At 42.1% G+C, this 21,257-nt stretch overlaps 1 protein-coding gene across 6 annotated transcripts; it reads left to right on the top strand.

The window, feature by feature from the left end:
* Window positions 1-2,525: 2,525 nt before the first annotated feature.
* On the top strand, window positions 2,526-21,229 carry znf185 (zinc finger protein 185 with LIM domain). Of its 6 annotated transcripts, none has more exons than XM_034291946.1 (25): window positions 2,526-2,743; window positions 4,619-4,696; window positions 5,615-5,732; window positions 5,835-5,936; window positions 6,105-6,131; window positions 6,239-6,295; window positions 6,573-6,623; window positions 6,776-6,856; window positions 7,311-7,391; window positions 7,658-7,720; window positions 8,024-8,827; window positions 9,188-9,315; window positions 9,358-10,057; window positions 10,418-11,098; window positions 12,757-12,837; window positions 15,055-15,105; window positions 15,397-15,462; window positions 15,590-15,643; window positions 15,794-15,889; window positions 16,238-16,306; window positions 16,906-16,929; window positions 17,657-17,695; window positions 17,882-18,013; window positions 18,430-18,535; window positions 20,714-21,229. In XM_034291946.1, exons 2-25 carry the CDS (start codon window positions 4,687-4,689, stop codon window positions 20,810-20,812), a joined length of 3,720 nt encoding a protein of 1,239 aa, XP_034147837.1. In that variant the 5' UTR covers window positions 2,526-2,743; window positions 4,619-4,686; the 3' UTR covers window positions 20,813-21,229. The 6 variants fall into 6 exon arrangements, with proteins under 6 accessions (XP_034147837.1, XP_034147840.1, XP_034147836.1 ...); XM_034291949.1 differs by having other exon boundaries at window positions 2,527-2,743; window positions 9,694-10,057; XM_034291945.1 differs by having other exon boundaries at window positions 2,527-2,743; window positions 9,188-9,878; window positions 9,921-10,057.
* Window positions 21,230-21,257: the final 28 nt, after the last annotated feature.

Here is a 21,257-nt window from a genome sequence, read left to right as displayed (position 1 = left end):
ACATGCAATGTGTTTTTGTCTTTAATCTTAGAAAAAAATTCAGGACAGACTGGTTTGGTTTTGTTAGTATGACATGTATTTCAGACTAACTGGACAGCAATGTAAGTCACAGAACTATTGTATTTAGCGTGACAAATGGGATGGGCAAGTTTTATTCATTCTCATCCTTCCCTTTCCACATTCCTCCTGTCTTACTGTCACAGTGGAAACTGAACTCCTCATCTCATGGCTCAATATACATCCACCTCACACACCACTTGAAGCTAGTCACTGTGAAATGGGCTGTATTGGTACAATATCTTCCATTATTTCTATTGGTCTATTTACCATGCTTATTGATGCCCCCTTAAAACCTTTCACATTTTGTCGTTTCAGGTATTTAAAAAAAAAACTAAACACTACTGCCTCATTTTAAGGGGTAGTGTAGACATATTTATACGGAACAAAAAATCGAAACCAAACACGTTTTGGTCCCATTTCTCATGTAAAATCCAGAGATTGTCATCTAATCAGTTTATTTTAAATGACTGATTTCTTTGTATGAGTTGTCAAATTATTTCATGTTGTGTTCATAGTTTTGTTCAGTGTATACATACAAAACGGAAATATTGTAATTGGATAAAACTCTAACCCCCTGGGTTTATACTTAGTGGAAGTTCCATAGTCTCCACCAACCTTTAACATGTAGATTTGGCAATATATTATCATCTTCACAAAACAATTTAAGCTCCTGTCAAGTTTTTAGAGGAGTGTCGATAGACTGCAACGTTGTAGCCATTCCACACATTCATTTCTATTGTATTTAGGTTGGAGCCCTGACTGGGCCACTCAAGAACATTGAACTATTTATTCCTTAGTCACTCCACTGTAGTTTTGACTTTGGGCTTTAGGGCCTTTTCATTTTGAGACGTGAACTTTCAACCCAGTATTTTTAGCAGGGGGCTCTAGATTGATCCACATTACTTTTCTGTACATTGCACCGTTAATTTTACTTTCCATTTTTCCTAGTGTCTGACAATAAGGACCATTCTTATTTTCACGTTCCTTTCAGGACAAAAATAAACTGCTGAATTTCTGCTTTGAATTTCATTGCATGAAACTGAGAAACCAATAAAAATATATATTTAAAGTTCAAGGAGTGTAAACTGTTCGTACTGACAATTTCCCTTAAAAAAAAACATACATATGACCGTGTTGTTTGAAACAACTTAAATCAGACTAATTGTTTTTTAAATTCTGTGGCACTCAGAAGAACCCAAGCATGACATGTTAGGACAAGGTTGAGATTGTCAGACTCATAAGGTTACCACACTCACTGTTACAGGGTGAAAGATACATGGAGAATGGCTCCTGGAGTTTTGACGCATACTTGCCATTCCACTTATGAGTTGGGTGGTGGTGGTGGTGGGGGGGGGAGAAAGCCCCTTTGGATTGAATTGAGAGCGGGAGGGCGGTGGTTAGGTTAAAATGCGTAACATTCCCACCTCAGTGTAGGCATCTCAGTGATTTAGGGAGGCTTACACTGCCACTGGATTGAGCAGTTCAACTGGTTTTCCCTTGTGCGCTCACACTGCACCTGCGAGAGTGGGAGGGTGGAAGCCACAGGGAGAGGTGAAAGAAGGATGGGCGTAAAGAGAGAGTGGGGGCGATGGAGAGAAGGAAGGAACATTCGACTATCCTGTTTAGTCTGACCAAATAGTTATCATGCCAGACCGGAGTGAAACTGTCACTAAAATCAGCTTGTTTGCTTATTCCCACTCATATAGAGTACACCTATATTATTGGGCAAGAGAATGCCCCTAAGATAAAGTATTATAACATTGATGTATATGAAAAGGTTGGAGTGTAATATGTGTGGTCTGCCTGTGTGATGGCTGGTGGGTGAGGTAAGGTAGGGTCTGTACAGTAAAATCAGAACATACTTTGGTCACTCATTTGAGCTGTTATGTTGCTATTGACTGACAACTGTAGCAGTGGAGAAGAAGGTGGCTGTCACAAAGGTGTTCTGTGATAAGTGGTACCACTTGTGGGAAAATATCACTTGTGGGCACTTGCATGGGCAACGACAGGTTGCTGTCAGTTGCACTCCAACACGCTGTCCTGTCAATGTATGCAGTGTTTTGTAACCTGACCCTGTTACTTCGTCTTTGAACTGGCAGGTCAAGGTGAGAGTTTGACAGGTGCCTTTTAGAGAAAAGGTTTGCTTTTAGAGTGAAAGAGAATTTGAGGTTCTAAATGAAGAACCATTTTGAAGAGTGGTAACAATGAAGGGGAAAAAACGCCGGCCTTTGCTGTGAAATTGCAAACACAGTTCTGATGTTAGTTTGATGGATTGTGTGTGTGTGTGTGTGTGTGTGTGAGTAAGCTCTGTGTTTCTGCTTATCAGTCATGTTCCACACCCCCTACTTGGCTAGGTTATGTCAGGTATGTCCTTGTTCTCCTGGCTGTCAGGCATATGAAAATAAAGAGAAGAGAAATAGGTAAACAAAAATCCCTTATTAGCAACTACACACCTTTATCCTGGGTGGTGTAGCCTCTGTGACTGGCTGAGCTCGTACTGTACCCACGCCCGTACCAGTTCTGACACCTGTAAGACAGTCAGACAGAGGATATTTCTCTCCAATCACTCACACATATACACCCTTCAGTCTGTGCCTATACATCTTTCAACTGCTCTGTCTACCTGTGTGGGATTCTCTAGTGCATTTTGGAGACCATCTTTTGGAGACACTATCCAGTGAAGGTTGGTGTTTTTATCCACTTAACTGTTGGTATAAGTTCCATGTTTTTTGAGGTTGGGAAAGTGGATTCTGTCTCATTTGGGACTCTCTTGACTCTTTCTTGAATCAACAAGGACGTACTAATAATTTCCTTTGCTTTCTGCTTACATTATTCTAGCTCTTTAGATCCTGACAGATTGACGTGATGGTTGTCAGACAGTCTGTTTGCCTTTTGAGTGCTGTTTCTCTCTGTTATGTTTGCTCGCCATGATTGCCTGTCTGTCAGAGCAGTTTACTTTCCATCCTCCCTTCCCTTACAGTACCTTAGAATATAGTATTCAATATGTATTGTGTGGATTCTGGTGTGTATAATGTGTATTATAAACTGCGTGGTTCAAAAGAGTGTCGATTGGCTAAAAGCCAGAGCATATGAGTAGTATAATATGGGTATGACACCACCTAATTACTTATTGTTTGAATTGTGTTGGCAAACGGTTTATAATAGCAATAAGACAGCTCAGGGGTTTGTTGTATATTGCCAATATACCACGATTAAGTGTCATATCCTGGCACACCTCATAATGCTTCGTGGCTAAATGAAGCTTTAGCCGTGTTATATTGGCCATGTACTACAACACCTCGGGCCTTATTGCAGTTTCAGTATGAATGCTGAATGCTGGATTAGCTGAAAGCTGTGTTATATGACAGAAACAGTTCTAATTTCATTGGCAGGAGGTATATAACAGCAGCAAAGCAAGGGATTTGTGGTATATTGCAAATGTACCATGTAATGTGTACTGTTTCTGGGCACTCTACACTGTGTTGTGCCTAATAACAGCCATTAGTTGTGGCATGTTGGTCATGCACCACACCCCCTTGTGCCTCATTGTCTCAAAGCTTTACAATGTGAGTGAACCGGTGAGTCAACTGATCAATATATCATCCGAGCCATTGGTGCGTGTGCTCTGTTGTTGAAGCTTACTGATATTTTCTTCAGGACTTCTCATTAATGCCTGAGAGATATTTGCATAGTAAATTTTTGGCCAAACTCTGTGTTGTTTTGCATAAACTCAGTGCTGCCTGTCTTTTGATATGAGACATATCAACAATGTATAATTCCAATGCCCTTTTGCATTTTTATCCTTAATGAGGAATGTGACTAAACTATTTAATGTTAGATTATGGAAAAGGCCAAGATAATCATATTAGGCTGGACACTGTGTATTCAATTTGTGGTTCTTCTGAGTCAGACTATGTGCCGGCTAAGGAGGTTTTTATTAACTTATCAAACTGCTCTACTGAGACAGTATGTTGAGAAATTGTTTGACTTAATGTGTGTGTGAGCATGATAGACATTGGTAGGACAGGCTAGTCTGCATTGTTAAATGGTGAGAGTTAAGAAAGAGGAATGCCAACCACTTGTTCCTTAGAAGGGAGGGGTAGGTGGGAAATAGTTCTAGAACAAACAAGCCCACTAACCTGCCAGTCTGGGTCTCTCAAATCTACAGTGAAACATGATTTACACCCTTTGAGATTTTTCTATTTTTGCATATTTGTTCAACACAATGTTATCGGACCTTCAACCAAAACCTAATATTAAAGAATGGGAACATGAATAAGCAAACACATTTTGATAATATTGATACATTTTTTAGTGTTATGCAATACCCAATTTACAGAGTAACTGGCTATGCATTCTTTAGCTGCAATCACTGTTTCCTGTTGATTATCAGGAAACAGCCGCTGAGGGGTTTTGGCCCCTGCATAGATTATTTCACTATGTACAATTACTGTCCCTGATGGTTTTGTTCTGAACGCTATACAGAATTCCTTATACACCTGTTTGGTTTGCATGTTCACATGTTGATGATCTCTTGCTAATCTGCCTTTCCATAAAGGACCTAAAGGAACCAGCCAGTGGTGAAAACAGAGGAACCAAGAGAGAAACGATTACCAAAGACCAACTATGTCAAAAGGTGAGTTGATTGACTTACTGAGTCAATTGGAATATAAAAAAAAGGTGAGTTGATTGACTTACTGAGTCAATTGGAATATAAAAAAAAGGTGAGTTGATTGACTTACTGAGTCAATTGGAATATAAAAAAAAGGTGAGTTGATAGACTTACTGAGTCTATTGGAATATAAAAAAAAAAGGTGAGATGTGATTTGTCACCAATACATCCCATGTGGCTAGAGACTGTTCCACAGGTAGACAGTTCATCTGAAGCTGTACACTGGAAGTCTGTTGGTAGTTTTGACTCCATTCTGGGGGAGAAAGTTCACTGGAAAGCTATGGAGCGAAATGCAGCTGGGCTGATGTTCTGGAGAGTTTATTACGGAATATGTGGATTCATTTTTAATTAATCCAAGATACTAAAGGGAAGGACTGCTGGGTGAATAAAATAAATGCACATGTGTATTTCAGAGTAGGAAACATTCTATAATGCCCCAATATTGCCTAATAGGGTCTTGCTAGCTTGTGCTTGGCCCTGCACGCCTCTTACTAAGGTTCTGCCCACTTGGCTTCACTAGCTTCCAATAAGAAATGATAGCTTCTTCTATCTAGATTCAGTTGTACAAATCTTTGACTGTTCTTAAGAACCTCATAACATGCAGTGTGTCACAAACCCCCAAAGATGCCTTATTACTGTTATAGGTTACTAACCTTATTAGAACAGTAAAGTTTACAATGTTTGCTACATTTGCATGGGAATAGGTGGTTGTAGATTAACTCCATGCCAAAGGGGTGAGGTGTTGGATGTCACCTTTCCTTATGTGAGCTCAAAGTGAAATATCTGACAAGAAGACATGTTTGCTCGTTCACCTCACACATTTTTACTTAGTCCATGTGTGTGTGGGTGTGTGTTTTCTGATGTGCACTGTGTGTGTTTCAGAGGTGGACCGAGCGTCTGTGTTCAAGACCACCAAGGTTCGAACCAAGTTGAAGGGCGATGGCAGCTGGTTACAGAGACAGAGTGAAGCCCAGGCTGAGGAGCAGGAGGAGAAACCATGGTGAGAGAGACCACTTGTACTGCATTAGGATGTTGTCCTTCGGTGTTGATTTGTTTAGCGTTCTTTCTGGGCTACCCCCACCTAACCCTTCTCTCGGAGCAGGATGGCAGAAGTGAAAGCAAATCGTCTGAACGGAGCTCCTCCCGAGACCAGCCCGGTGTCTTCTCCTACATCTCCCTTCCCCGCCCCACCTGCCCCCGCTAGGTAAACACTGACATGCCACCTCCGTACTCAATACTTACCGACACGTTAGCACACTTCAAACCCTCAGCCACATCTTAGCTCCACCTACCCAACACCAGGACCAGAATGTTATTGTCAAAAAAGACCATGATCCTAGACTGATCTTATGTTTGTCCTCTTTCAAAACAGAGCGCCAACTTCAGGATACCTTATCAGGTAAGAAAGACCTCCTCCATTTCATCTTTTAGCGACTATATTTAAATTGAGTGGATTGATTGGACCGACTGTGAATTAAATGAGACACCTGTTCTGTCTTTGTCCAGAGGGGTTTTCACTAAGACAGACACCATGCCCTCCACGCCCTCCACTCCCAATGGCAGGTAAATACATTCATCTCAGGGCTCTTTTCATTGGTTTTATAAAGGCTTAATCCAGCTTAATCCACTAGTTTATGCAGGGTAATACACCATTCACAAAGTAATGCCTTTAAACCATGTCCCTACATAGGCCTATACTGGCAGCATTGACTTGATTGAATAGAAGCCTGTCTTTCTATCAAAGCCTGTGTGAGTCTTTCATACAAACAGCCAATGACCTATCAGATGGCTTCATTAAATGTGGTCTCTGTATTTGTCTTGACTCTCTCCTTATTTTCAGCGGTCCAACTTCCACCTTCACCAAGAAGCCTTCTGAGAGCTACAAGAAAATGTGAGTAAACCTTATGCAGTTGATATGCATCTTCTCAGTGTGTGTGTTTGAGTGTGTGTGACTCATCTATGATAACTAGTGACTTAATGGGGATTTTGGTTTTGATACGTGTGTGTGTGTGTGTGTGTCTCATGCATGCTCCCTTCTCTCAGAGCTCCTCACACAGTGCGGCCCGCCTCAGACATCAGAGTTAACACTGAGGACAGCCTTTCCCCAGAGGAGAAGGCCAAACGGTGAGAGAAAGAAAGTGCATCCCAAACGGCACCCCAGTGTAGTGTCCTACCAGGTCAAAAATAGAGCGCCAACAGAGCATTCAACACCCTCTGACATGAAAGCTTCTTGGCGGATCCTTTAAAGGTTCTTAATTGAAGCCGGTGGGGGACCCCTGTACTTGCGTCAAGGAAAGTTGTAAATGAGTATTACAAAGAACTTCTGAAAAGGTTCTAGTCCTTTGAGGAATCATTTAAAGGGGACCTAGGAAGAACTAATAATTGCTCCACACAGCTTTAAATTCAAGAACTCATAAAACATCATCCAGAAACCTTTTCTTTTAAGACCTCATGGTTTCATTTCCGATGCAGTCTGAGTTTTAGGATTCACATCAAGGGAAATCATGTGTCATCTCTCTTTTCGCCTTTCTCTCTTTGTCACCTCACTCCTTCTCCTCACTTCCATCTGTCCATGTAGAGAGGAAGCAGCCAGGAATGTGTTCAAATCCTCCTCAGGCCGACAACGCTCCTATGTCCTTTCAGCTGCCAAGAAATTTGAGTATGTGCTTGGTTATTTACCTCTCTTTATTTCACCTTGGCACCCTTGATAAAGATAATCAAAAAATGCTTTACAAAATATACCACATGTAATGAGCTTCTTTATAATTTACCTTCATATGGAATACAATAATACTGTATTATACTTCATGAATGATTCAAGGAAATCAGCCAAAATTACACAATCATTAACGTATTTCCTTGTCAATAGTATTGGCATATTTCTGTACTTGGTGCTTATATTCTGTTGCTCTGTACACGTCCCAGTTCTACTGAAAAACCTCCAGAAACCATTCCAACCACATGTGTACCATCTTTTGTGGCTAAAAGGTAACTGATCGCCTTTCAAAGAACTGTCTTGACATGGATTCATGTGTTGTCGATCATAGAAATGTATGACCTCTATACTGAACTGTTAGCTTGGGGGACGTTTTCATGTACATATGTTTGGCCGGACCTTCTGAAAGGATACTTAAGTATTCAAACCTTTTTTTGTGTTTTAGAACCTCTTATAGAAGCTTTTGGGACTATGTAAAAACTATGTAAATGAGAGCAGAAGGACACTTTTGGATACTTATGTTCTGAGAGTATGAAAAAAAGGCTTTTCTGGAGATTTGTTTGTTGTGTTTATAGGGTGGTGATCACTGATGACGATGATATCTTCACCAAGACACCTTCTGCCCCTAAAGAATCTTCAGGAACACCTGTGATAAAAGACATCCCCCCAGGAAAGACAGATCCTGCCCCTGTAAAGACAGATCCCTCCCCAGTGAAGACAGATCCTGCCCCAGTAAAGACAGATCCCTCCCCAGTGAAGACAGATCCTGCCCCAGTGAAGACAGATCCCTCCCCAGTGAAGACAGATCCTGCCCCAGTGAAGACAGATCCCTCCCCAGTGAAGACAGATTCTGCCCCGGTGAAGGCAAATCCCTCCCCAGTGAAGACAGATCCCTCCCCAGTGAAGACAGATCCTGCCCCAGTGAAGAAAGATCCTGCCCGAGTGAAGACAGATCCTGCCCCAGTGAAGATGACTCCTGCCCCAGTGAAGATGACTCCTGCCCCAGTGAAGACAGATCCTGCCCTAGTGAAGACAGATTCTGCCCCAGTGAAGACAGATCCTGCCCCAGTGAAGATGACTCCTGCCCCAGTGAAGATGACTCCTGCCCCAGTGAAGACAGATCCTGCCCCAGTGAAGACAGATTCTGCCCCAGTGAAGACAGATTCTGCCCCAGTGAAGACAGATCCTGCCCCAGTGAAGATGACTCCTGCCCCAGTGAAGACAGATCCTGCCCCAGTGAAGATGACTCCTGCCCCAGTGAAGACAGATCCTGCCCCAGTGAAGATGACTCCTGCCCCAGTGAAGACACATCCAGAGCCAGTGGATACCCTGACAGCTCTGGCAGACACACTCATCACTGTTAATACTGGTTCATCCAGGTACATTTTTTAATGATGCTATTGACTAATGCAAACTCATTGTTAAAAACAACCACATCCTACAGTAAACACAATTTCTCTCTGGGCTTTTTGTCAACACAAAAGCTTCCTAGAAGTAGCACACAAACTATCCTCTTGGTCAAACTCTGGGCAGAATAGTGTTTGACAAATCAGTCATGTCACCAATTTGTCGTTCCAGGGCATGTGACAGTAAAAGCGGGGAACACATGTAGATAACTATGTGCCAGCTCATTAGAGAGAGAATGATTGCTTTTATCTAATACTTCCAAAATGTGTATCAGCTTTCCTCTGGCATATCGTTACCCATTATAACTGTCACCCCTTTTACTACCAACGTAGGACATACTGCAACTCTGAACAATCCACTGCCAAAGTAAAGATGGACCCTATCTCAGTGAAGACTCCTGCTGCACCAGTGAAGACAGATCCTTCTCTAGTAAAGACGGATCCTTCCCCAGTAAAGACAGATCCTGCCCCAGTAAAGACAGATCCTGCCCCAGTAAAGACAGATTGTACCCCAGTAAAGACAGATCCTACCCTAGTAAAGACAGATCCTACCCCAGTAAAGACAAATCCTGCCCCAGTGAAGACAGATCCTGCCCCAGTGAAGACAGATCCCTCCCCAGTGAAGACAGATCTTGCCCCAGTGAAGACAGATCCTGCCCCAGTGAAGACAGATCCCTCCCCAGTGAAGACAGATCCCTCCCCAGTGAAGACAGATCTTGCCCCAGTGAAGACAGATCCTGCCCCAGTGAAGACAGATCCTGCCCCAGTGAAGATGACTCCTGCCCCAGTGAAGATGACTCCTGCCCCAGTGAAGATAGATCCTACCCCAGTAAAGACAGATCCTGCCCCAGTAAAGACAGATCCTGCCCCAGTAAAGACAGATCCTGCCCCAGTGAAGACACATTCCTCCCCAATGAAGACAGATCCTGCCCCAGTGAAGACAGATCCTGCCCCAGTGAAGACAGATTCCTCCCCAGTGAAGACAGATCCTGCCCCAGTGAAGACAGATCCTGCCCCAGTTAAGATGACTCCTGCCCCAGTGAAGACAGATCCTGCCCCAGTGAAGATGACTCCTGCCCCAGTGAAGACAGATCCTGCCCCAGTGAAGATGACTCCTGCCCCAGTGAAGACACATCCAGAGCCAGTGGATACCCTGACAGCTCTGGCAGACACACTCATCACTGTTAATACTGGTTCATCCAGGTAAATTTTTTAATGATGCTATTGACTAATGCAAACTCATTGTTAAAAACAACCACATCCTACAGTAAACACAATTTCTCTCTGGGCTTTTTGTCAACACAAAAGCTTCCTAGAAGTAGCACACAAACTATCCTCTTGGTCAAACTCTGGGCAGAATAGTGTTTGACAAATCAGTCATGTCACCAATTTGTCGTTCCAGGGCATGTGACAGTAAAAGCGGGGAACACATGTAGATAACTATGTGCCAGCTCATTAGAGAGAGAATGATTGCTTTTATCTAATACTTCCAAAATGTGTATCAGCTTTCCTCTGGCATATCGTTACCCATTATAACTGTCACCCCTTTTACTACCAACGTAGGACATACTGCAACTCTGAACAATCCACTGCCAAAGTAAAGATGGACCCTATCTCAGTGAAGACTCCTGCTGCACCAGTTAAGACAGATCCTTCTCTAGTAAAGACGGATCCTTCCCCAGTAAAGACAGATCCTGCCCCAGTAAAGACAGATCCTGCCCCAGTAAAGACAGATTCTACCCCAGTAAAGACAGATCCTACCCTAGTAAAGACAGATCCTGCCCCAGTGAAGACAGATCCTGCCCCAGTGAAGACAGATCCTGCCCCAGTGAAGACAGATCCCTCCCCAGTGAAGACAGATCCCTCCCCAGTGAAGACAAATCCCTCCTCAGTGAAGACAGTTCCTGCCCCAGTGAAGACAGTTCCTGCCCCAGTGAAGACAGATCTTGCCCCAGTGAAGACAGATCCTGTCCCAGTGAAGATAGATCCTGCTCAAGTAAAGAAAGATCCTGTCCCAGTGAAGATGACTCCTGCCCCAGTGAAGACAGATCCTACCCCAGTAAAGACAGATCCTACCCCAGTGAAGACAGATCCTGCCCCAGTAAAGACAGATCCTGCCCCAGTAAAGACAGATCCTGCCCTACTACAGACAGATCCTGCCCCAGTGAAGACACACCCAGAGCCAGTGGATACCCTGACAGCTCTGGCAGACACACTCATCAGTTTTGATACTGGTTCATCCAGGTAAATATTTTATTAATTAATCTATCTATTGACTATTACAAACTCATTGTTATAAACAACTTCATCCTACAGTACCACTCAAAGGTTAGAGCACACCTGAGAAAATTGTAGGTCATTTTGCAGCCTGAATTTTGAAAGGCAACAAGCAGAACAGTCTGCAAGAATGCTGCATTGCTGCAACAAGCCATGCAATGTCATTAATTGACTTCTCATGGTCAAAGCGTGTATTTTGGTGCCAGATTTTGAGAAAGTACTTCAATGGATTTCCTTCCATCCCTCAAGGAAGTGACCTTTAAGGCTCTAATAAAACCTAGTCCTTACACTCAAAATATACATAGCTACAGAGAGCTTGATCTTGTTTTGGGAAAAATGGCAGAACCAGTATATAGAGAGCAAAGGTAGAAACTTCATTGTGAATTAAAGGAAACAGGTTACGATTGGAACGTTTTTTTCATTTTGACACCTTCACCCTGTCCTCCGTCCGCTTCAACCCTCCCTAATCACTCCCAGCCCGTACTGATAAGAAACAGGTTACAGGAGGGGCAGTGTGTCAATTAGTGCACACTATAGTCAACCTAAAAAAATATTTTGCATGCTTTCTTGAGTTCCACATCAACCACATCCTGGCCAAGTACCCACATCAGTGCCAAAAGAGGACGTTTCATTTGTCAACCTGCAACACTGTAATGTAATGTGGTTGTACGGGTCTGGAACAAGCAGAATCTGGTGGTTTAATTGTGTGTCTGTGCAGGTTTTACCATCAAAGTGAGGTCAATACGTAACAAAAGTAAAATCAGGCAACGTGAATATTTTTTTATCTTAAACTTTATCAGTGTTAAGATTAGGGTTACTGTTAGAATTTGAGTTACAGTTGGAATTAGGCTTAGAAATGGGATTAGGGATAAAGCGTTAAGTTTAGAATAAAAGGGACATCCCACTGCTGCTCTATTAACCAGTTGTATAGATGTATTTAAATATATGTATTTACCAACAATATAGATGTATTTAAATGTATGTATTTACCAACTGTATAGATGTATTTAAATATTTGTATTTACCAACTGTATAGATGTATTTAAATATATGTATTTACCAACTGTTAATATGGTATTTACACATAGTATGTGCATCAAAATGGTCAGTTTCCTCACCTGACACAAACATTTCTGCCTTTCACTGGTAAAACATTTTTTTTTTCCTGGTAAGCAAACTACAATATCCAATTCATAGCCAAATCTGTCCAACTCTGCTTGTAATAAGGAATCATCAAAAGCTGTAGTTGTTTAGCAATAAAAAAAATTCCAGCTACCTAGCCAGCTTCCAAGAATGTGCAAAAAATATGAATGCCATTTTGACAAGCCTAACTTTGAGTGGAAATTTGGCCCCCATCAGGTTGTAGTCTTCACATAGCAAACAGTCAACCTGTTGTGGTGGATTATTATATATGAAACACCTCCAAGCACTTATAATTATGGAGGGAGACTGAAAAAAACAACCAAATTGTGTTTTACAATGGATTTTCCTTTAAGGTTTGGTGAGTTGGTGCTTGCAAGCCAGCTATCACTTTGTTAATAAAATCAAAGTGAGTGTTGTTGCTATTATGTTCTATTGACAGTCAATTGTGTTTGATGCAATTTGCTCCCTTTTCTTGTTTACAGTGTGTCTGATGAGCCAGAGCGTAAGCCTAAACCAGTTAGCTATTTAAATGTGGCTGATGATATCCTCTCCTTCTCTGACTGGTGAGTGAAAAAGAACTCTGACCCCAAAGACTGAGTGTAATTCACTAACTGGCCACATGGTGGAACTATAAGCTTTTTTAATGTTCCTCTCCACTCCTTTCCTCTCCTTTGTGTGTCCAGAGGAGGGCTTGTTAGAGCCTATTCCTCCAAGTCCAGGGTTCTCAGTGGTTCCCGATGGGAGACACAGACCCATATTTCAGACCATCAGTCCTTCCTCCATACATATGACACCTGTGTGTGTGTGTGTGTGTGTGTGTGTGTGTGTGTGTGTGTGTGTGTGTGTGTGTGTGTGTGTGTGTGTGTGTGTCTGTGTGGCTCTTCGCTCTTTCCTGGTCAGGTGTCTTCACTCCTCCCTGGTATTTATAGATGAATACCCTTCAATGATTAGTTAGGAATTACGCTCAACAATTTATTCCCCCACATCTTTATTGGACCCCAATTGAACACCCCTGCTTTAACCTTTAGCCCATAGACCTGGGCTAGGCTGTTCCTGGAGTGCTGCCAGTAAAGCAGGGTTCTGTTAGGACTAGGCACCCCTGGGCTAATTGATCAGCTCAACGACCTGGTCAGCAAACTTGGTCTTCCAGGTTGGTGAAATAAAGAACACCGGCATTCCAAGAGGAGGGTTCCCTAGCTTTACCTGATCTCTTAGCCCCTGTCTCGTAGTTCCTAAATGTCTATGTGCTTGAGGTGCAGAGGATTAGTATGATCTTGCACAACAGCGAATGTGGAGTATGTCATTCGGAGAGATGTGTGGTTATGGATTCCTCTCATCCAGCACACTCTTTCTGTATTGTACGGAGGACACTAATGAATACTCTATGGGAGGCTCCCAACTTATTTCTGTTTGTCAACATCCTCTCCTTTCTCTCGCCATCCCTCCATCTCTCTCTGCTTAACAATGTAAAACCCAAGCAAGAACACCTTCACTTCAACCTTCACCGTCTCAGTTCCAAGGTCTTACGCTGCTATACTATTGTGCTGGGGGACTGGGTCAGTTCTCCTTCCCCACTAAGTTCTCCTTCTCCACTATAAATTGTTGTTGATATAGGGAATGCATTTTCTGAATTTTCCCAGTCTCCTACCGTTTTAAACTTTAGGAGTACATGAGGTCCTGGTCCACACCTGTGGAGTACCTGGTTTGGGGGACACGTTGCTATCCCTGTCCTTATCCATCTGGTCATACTTCTGACCTAGTCTAAATGTAAATAGACTCTGGATTTAGCCCACATGCATTTATTAATTATTCCAATTGGACTCTTAATATCTTACCCGGCACAGCCAGAAGAGGACTGGTCACCCCTCTGAGCCTGGGTCCTCTCTTGGTTTCTTCCTAAAATTTGGCCTTCTTAGGGAGTTTTTTCCTAGCCACTGAAATTCAACACTACTGTTGTTTGCTCCTTGGGGTTTAAAGCCGGGTGTTTCTGTAAAAGCACTTTGTGACAACTGCTGTTGTAAAAAGGGCTTTATAGATACATTTGATTGATTGATTGATTAGGATTGAACCTGGCCTCTCCCCTCTCACCATTTACCTTTATCATTATGAGAGCACAACGTGACACCCGGTCAATCCCATCACAAGTTTATCTGCTCAGAATTCTAGTTGCACAGACCAGCACCGCCATATGTGACTGATTCCGAGGCAAAACAGTGTGAAATAGTTTTTCAGCTCGGCCCATCCATTTGAGACCACATCTAGTCACAGGTAACATTGCTGGTCTAGTAGATGTGACTGGATTGAATCTCTTTCTACTGACACTAATACAGTTTCTGCCTGCATAATGCAAAACACGCAACTGATTGTGAAGGGCTCTTCTGTCTCTGCTGCTGTGTCCCACATGGCGCACTAATCCCTTGACAGTGTTCTTGTTTTGGCCGGACCAATACGGGCCCCGGTCTAAAGGAGTGAACTCAGCTGGGAAAAGAATGCCATTAGAGCCGGTTCCAATCTCTCTCTGTCTACCCTCTCTGGCTTGCCGCAGTCTCACTCGGTCTACATTCCAATCTCCCCCGGGTTCTGAAGTGGAGTCTAAATGGAAATCATATTGTTACGACTGTCGTCTCTGCCAATAACATACTAACCAATTCAACCGCCATTACTACTGCAATCGCCGTACAACTACAAGGACCTCTACTATGGCTGCCACTAATGTCTGTGATTGTACTACTGCTTGTGTCATTCTAACAGTATCATCTAATGCGGTTTTCTTCCCTCAGCTCGACAGAGGTAATCTACCCTGACAGTCCGAGCCTGAGCACTGACTCCAGGTGAGAACCCACTTTGCCCCGACGACTGAGACAGACCAACTGGATGTACTCCATGTGTTCCTCTTTAATAACCTCAGTGTCTCCTGTAGCGTAGTGTTGCTTTTTAGTTACCTATATTTCCTGTAGTCTAGTGTTGCTCTTTTATTACACATCTGCTTCAGCCTAGTGTTGTTTTTACGATAATCTCTTTGCATTGTGTTGGAAACCCTTTCATCGACAAATTGAATCACGTATGCTTGGATGAAATTACATTCCGAGCTTTAACAGATTTGTTTCAAACCTTGTCTACAGTGAGAATGAAAATGCACTGGAGGCGCTTGCAGATGACACTAGCTCCTTCAACAAACACTCAACAAGGTATTTTGTTATTGTTCACATCCTAGAGTACTTTTAAGAGTGGCAAAGCCCACATCTCTATAGCTCTATATCTCTTCTCTCCCTCTCGTCCTTTTTCTCACTTCCTTTCTCTCTCTTCTCTCTTTAGGATGAGGTGGCAGAGGACTTGGAACGTCAACACGCTTTCCAGCTTAGACAAAAGGTGAATCGACGGACACCCAGATAATCACTTATCCACATTACAAATACTTATAAACACACTGCTCCGTCCTAAGCTCAAAACCAGAAGCCCATCCACACCCATGCATCCCGTCATCCAATACTAAAAGCCTTTCGTGTTATTTTACCTCAGCGATGAAGAAGAGCCGGAGGAGCAGGAGGAGCAGGAGGAGCAGGAGGAGCAGGAGGAGCAGGAGGATCCACAGGAGCCTTTGTCTACATTTGAGAAGTACGTTAAGTCATGTTACTTCTTTGAAATGTTCAAGAGCACCTCCTTCCACATATTGACTACACACAAGCCGCCACACGGATTCCCCCTTCAGACTTTTCTATGGCCTCCATTTGTGACACAAACACTCAGCCCATTGAACCAGGACGTTGTCCTCTAGTGCCGCTGGTTTGGGATGTATAGGCCAGATATTGTGTACCCACGTTCCTTCACGTTTCTAGGAAACAGACATCCTTTCGGGTCACCACAATCAACACTATTTTCCTGTGACATCCGATGGGCACGGTGTGCGTGCGCGTGCGTGCGTTATGTCTTAACGGTTTGTGTGTTTCTGTTTGCGCGTCGTAGGCCATCTGAGGGTGAATCACCATGGGATAAATGGAGTGCGCCCACTCTTCATAAAGACACGGAGAAGGCGTATGTAACATTTCACACCTCTGTAGAACTTCAGAGTCTTACCGAAGCTCTTCATTTACCCACACTGTCTATTTAATCACCAACTAGCATTATCAATGTTGCTAGAAGCATGTCAGAGAAAGAAAGGAAGGAGAAAGAATAATGGTGAGAACAAAGGCAAATTCAGAGAAAACAGTGTAGTGAGTGAGGTCATGGGTAATGCTGATACCATGACGGGAAGGGGAGGGGTCAAATAAAAAAGGTCAACAGGATTGATGTATAAGGCCACACCTTCCTGCCAGTAGAACAGGTACAAATCTCTCACTTCCATAGCTTCTGGATTTGTCTAATGTATGGAACAAGACAGACTGAGCATATTTCACTAAAGAAAGAAAAACCGAAAAAAGGGAAGTCCTATTATATAGACTTGAATGAAAAGACTTGTCTACTACTGTAAATCATAAGGAGAAGTTGGTTTATTATAAAAGGTGAGATGTTTGTCTTTATGTAGGGACTTGGATACGAAGACACCTACATTTCCTATACATTTTGTTGACTATTGCAAGTATTTGTTTTTAGAGGAGTGTGTTCTGACTTGTATTTGTGTCTTGTCCCCTTAGGGTTCCAGAACCTTCCATGGATCGGTAAGTGTAACTGTTGTGTCTGACAGTGTACAATGCTGATATCTGTTCACGTTTCCTCATGTCTGTTAGTCACATATTCATAAACAGTCCACTTTGATCTTATCTACAATCTTTACAACTTATTTTTGCTGCAGTAAGAAAACGCTTCGTGTTGTAGTTAAAGATTTGAACTGGCCTTTTACCTGTTAAACTGATAGAGGACTTAACCAGTTAGAGATAACCTGTTGAAGTTAACGTGCACAGGAGTAAACCTGTTAATTATCTTGTTATAATTAACCTGTTAGAGGATATAGCCTGTTTCAGGAGTTAACCTTGTGGAGGAGTTAACCTTTTGGAGGAGTTAACCTGTTGGAGTTGAGCTCCAACAGGTTAACTGTTCAAAAAGTAGAAATGTTGTGAATCTCTTGGTTTTAAGTATTTTGTTAAACAGTTATTTTTATTGATCTTTTTTTTTATTGTTTTTGTTAAGAGGGGGATCTGTAAAACAGTAAATCAACTTCAACCTATACGTAACATAGAACAAGTTGGCTCAATCCAAACTTCTTTTGAAAAATAGATTAAACACCAAAGCACTTTGAGATTTGTTGGTGAATTCATTGTGAACAGATCTACTGCTTTAATATTGCAACACAGATTTAAATGAAGGCACAGATCTACTTCTCACATGGGAAGAATAATGTATTGTTAATGACAAACTGATTGACTCAGTATTTCTCTTTCTGGACAGTCCAACCAGCCCCAAGTCACAAGATGCTGAGAACAAGAGGTGAGTTAGCCCTAACTGCTCCCAGTTTGTTTCAATATTATCCTGATAGTAGTTCTACACTTTTAAACAGTACCCTGGACCAGTTGGTGAATTCATTGTGAACAGATCTACTGCTTCAATATTGCAACACAGATTTAATAGTGCTGAGCCCTAAATCTCTGTCCCTCTCCTTCATCTCCCTCCTAGGGGATTTGTGTTCCTGAAGGAGTATGTCAACGCTACAGATGTAACCAAGCACAACACTCGAGACAACCCAAATGACTTTGTGACTTCTAGTACTACCAGCCATTCCTACAGCAGCCCGTCCTCTTACGGCAGGTAAAAAAAAAAAAAAAAAACGCTTCGAGCACAGCCTGAAAATCAAACATGGTGGAGGAAAGCTACGGGGCGAGTCGTGTTCACCATGTTGCTTCTGGTACCCGGTTGCCGCAGATCTCGAAAACATATAAACGGAGACTCCTGCTGTAGAACGTGGTGGTGATTGAGCAGAGCCATAGCCAAGGATCAGGGGTACAGATAACGGCTAAGCACTTGGTAGTGTTATGAACACATCGGAATGATGAATGAAGACGATTTGCGTGCACAGGCGGCAAACATGAGCTACAAGCGGATTTTGGAGCCTGTTCAGGGGGTGCAGAGTCTGTGGCGTTGGGTGGGGGGGCTTGAGCGTCCCTACTAATGTGCAGAGCTAATCATCCAGTCACGTGCTGAACACCTTGTCTCCGTTTTCCCAGGACTAATGCTACATCTGCCTGTACGTACTGTGGGGAGCAGGTTGGCAACGACGCCAAAATAACTATTGAACACCTCAACATCTCCTGCCACCCATCCTGCTTCAAGGTACCCAAACCATTTCACAGTTATACCTTTTACACTGATTACAGATGTATCCTGCTGGGTATGATTATGCTTTTAGTTATACGTTTTGATCCTACTTCAGCTGTAGGTTTGTCCTAAAACAGAAAAGTACAGTTGTGCTGAAAAGTTTGCATACCCTTGGAGAATTGGTAATATGTGCACCATTTGTAAAGAAAACACGAGTGAGCAGGCAAAACAAATGTATTTTATTTCTTATGGGATTCATATTCAACTTTTGGTTATAACAGAATGGCACAATCATAAAACAAAACATGGAAACAAAGAAAAAAATTAACACAACCCCTGTTCGAAAGTCTGCATACCCTTAGTTCTTAATACTGTGTATTGCCCCCTTCAGCATCAATGACAGCGTGCAGTATTTTGTATTAGTTGTCTAAGAGGCCCCAAATTCTTGCATGTGGTATAGCTGCCCATTCGCCTTGGAAGAATACCTCCAGGTCATGCAAAGTCTTTGGTCGTCTTGCATGAACCGCACTTTTGAGATCTCCCCAGAGAGATATTAATGTCAGGAAACTGTGATGGCCACTCCAGAACCTTGTTTTCACCTGTTTCTGTTGTAACCACTGGACTGTCAACTTGGCCTTGTGCTTAAGGTCATTGCTGGATGAGTCCAAGAGCGTCCCATGCGCAGCTTTCGTGCAGAAGAATGCAAATTGTCTGCCAGTATTTTCTGATAACATGCTACATTAATCTTGCCATACATTTTCACACCCCCCCAAAACATCAGTGAGACACCACCATGCTTCACAGTGGGGATGGTATTCTGTTCACCCCTCTCCAAACATAGCGCTTATGGTTGTGACCATAAAGCTCTATTTTGGTCTCGTCACTCCAAATTATAGTGTGCCAGAAGCTGTGATGCGTGTCAAGGTGTTGTCGGGCATATTGTAACTTGGCTTTTTTGGGGCATTGGCACAGTAAATGCTTCTTTCCGGCAACTCGACCATGCAGCCAATTTTTTTTCAAGTATCGTCCTATTGTACTCCTTGAAACAACCACACCGTCTTTTTCCAGACCAGCCTGTATTTCTCCTGAGATTATCTCTGGGTTTTTCTTTGTATCACAAACAATTCTTTTGGCAGTTTGGGCTGAAATCTTTCTTGGTCTACCTGACCTTGGCTTGGTATCAAGAGATCCCAGAATTTTCCACTTCTTAATAAGTGATTGAACAGTACTGACTGGCATTTGCAAGGCTTTGGATATCTTTTTATATCCCTTTCTTTATAAAGGTCTTTTGACAGTTCTTTTCTGCTCCCCATGGCTCAGTATCTAGCCTGCTCAGTGCATCCATGTGAGAGCTAACAAACTCATTGACTATTTATACACAGAAACTAATTGCAATTTAAATTCACATTTAATTGCCATTTTAACCTGTGTGTCAGTATCAAGGCCAAACATTCAAGGGTATGAAAACTTTTGATTAGGGCCATTTGGGTGATTTCTGTTATCATTATGATTTAAAAAGGAGACAAACAACTATGTGATAATAAATTGCTTCATATAATCACTATCCTTAAATAAAATACAGTTGCATGATCAGTCATATTTTCAAAATCAATCCCAAAATTTCACAATTTCTGCCAAGGTATGGAATCTTTTGAGCACAACTGTATATAGCTAGATATTAGCTATAACATTTAGGTCTGAAAGGTTCTATTGCCTGACAGACAAATTTGTTGCATCAAAACGAATTAGATCTTGCCAAAAACAGGTTTTTCGTCTGCAAAGGCATGTGTATTGTAGCTACATAGGTAAGGCCACCACTCGCCCTTCCAAATGGTTATCTCTATTTGGAGCAGTGGGTAGTGTGCCCACCTGGGGAGCCGAAGGTCACAGGTTTGAGACACTGCCCGCTAGACGCTACAGTATAATCAGACTTAATATTCTGAGATTTTAATTTGTTTCTCGCAACCAAGTTTTTTCACAGGTAGTGCTACTAAGAAAACAGTTGTCCTTCCCGTTTCAATGTCATTAACTTTTCGGTCAGGCAATCTTCCGCAAATAAACGTTAGCTAATATCTAGCTAAACATTAAGTTTATGGACAAAGTCTGCTGAAGTTAATGTGATGGTAGGATGAGTGATGTTTTCAGTGACCTAGCAGTGTTATGCCTTAACAATATCCCATTTTGTTGTTGCAGTGTGGGGTCTGCAGTAAACCAATGGGAGACCTTCTCCATAACATGTTCCTGCACAAAGACATTGTCCACTGTGAGAACTGCTACTCCAATATCTTGTAGGAAGCTGATTGGATAGCTAATCGACATACTCCCACCCATCAGTAACCGTCGTCTGGCAACTGAATGCTCCAAAAGTCAGATGTTTTTATTTTTTTTCATTTGTATGGATCCTACTTAATTCAGTGGTATATCTACATGTATTCCATGATTTGGTAGCGAGAATAATATGATTTTATTACTGATATTATTGAATCCTTTATCAGTTTGAATGTCCACTTTTTTATGTTCCACTTTATTATGAAATATGAAGAAACAGTATGTAAAAGCCTATTATTATGTAAAAGATTCAGCTGTGAACTGAATTGGCAGTTTGGTAACATATTCTTTTTTCAGGCTTATGTATTCAAATTAAATACACCATTTTATTTCAAAATGTAATTTTAAACTTTCCTTTGTCTTACAAAAAACAATAAATGATTTACATATACATGGTATAAATATACAC

This window comes from Esox lucius, chromosome 4 (genome assembly GCF_011004845.1).
Source record: "Esox lucius isolate fEsoLuc1 chromosome 4, fEsoLuc1.pri, whole genome shotgun sequence".
NCBI classification, from domain to species: domain Eukaryota; kingdom Metazoa; phylum Chordata; class Actinopteri; order Esociformes; family Esocidae; genus Esox; species Esox lucius.
This window is presented reverse-complemented; position numbering and strand designations above follow the sequence as displayed.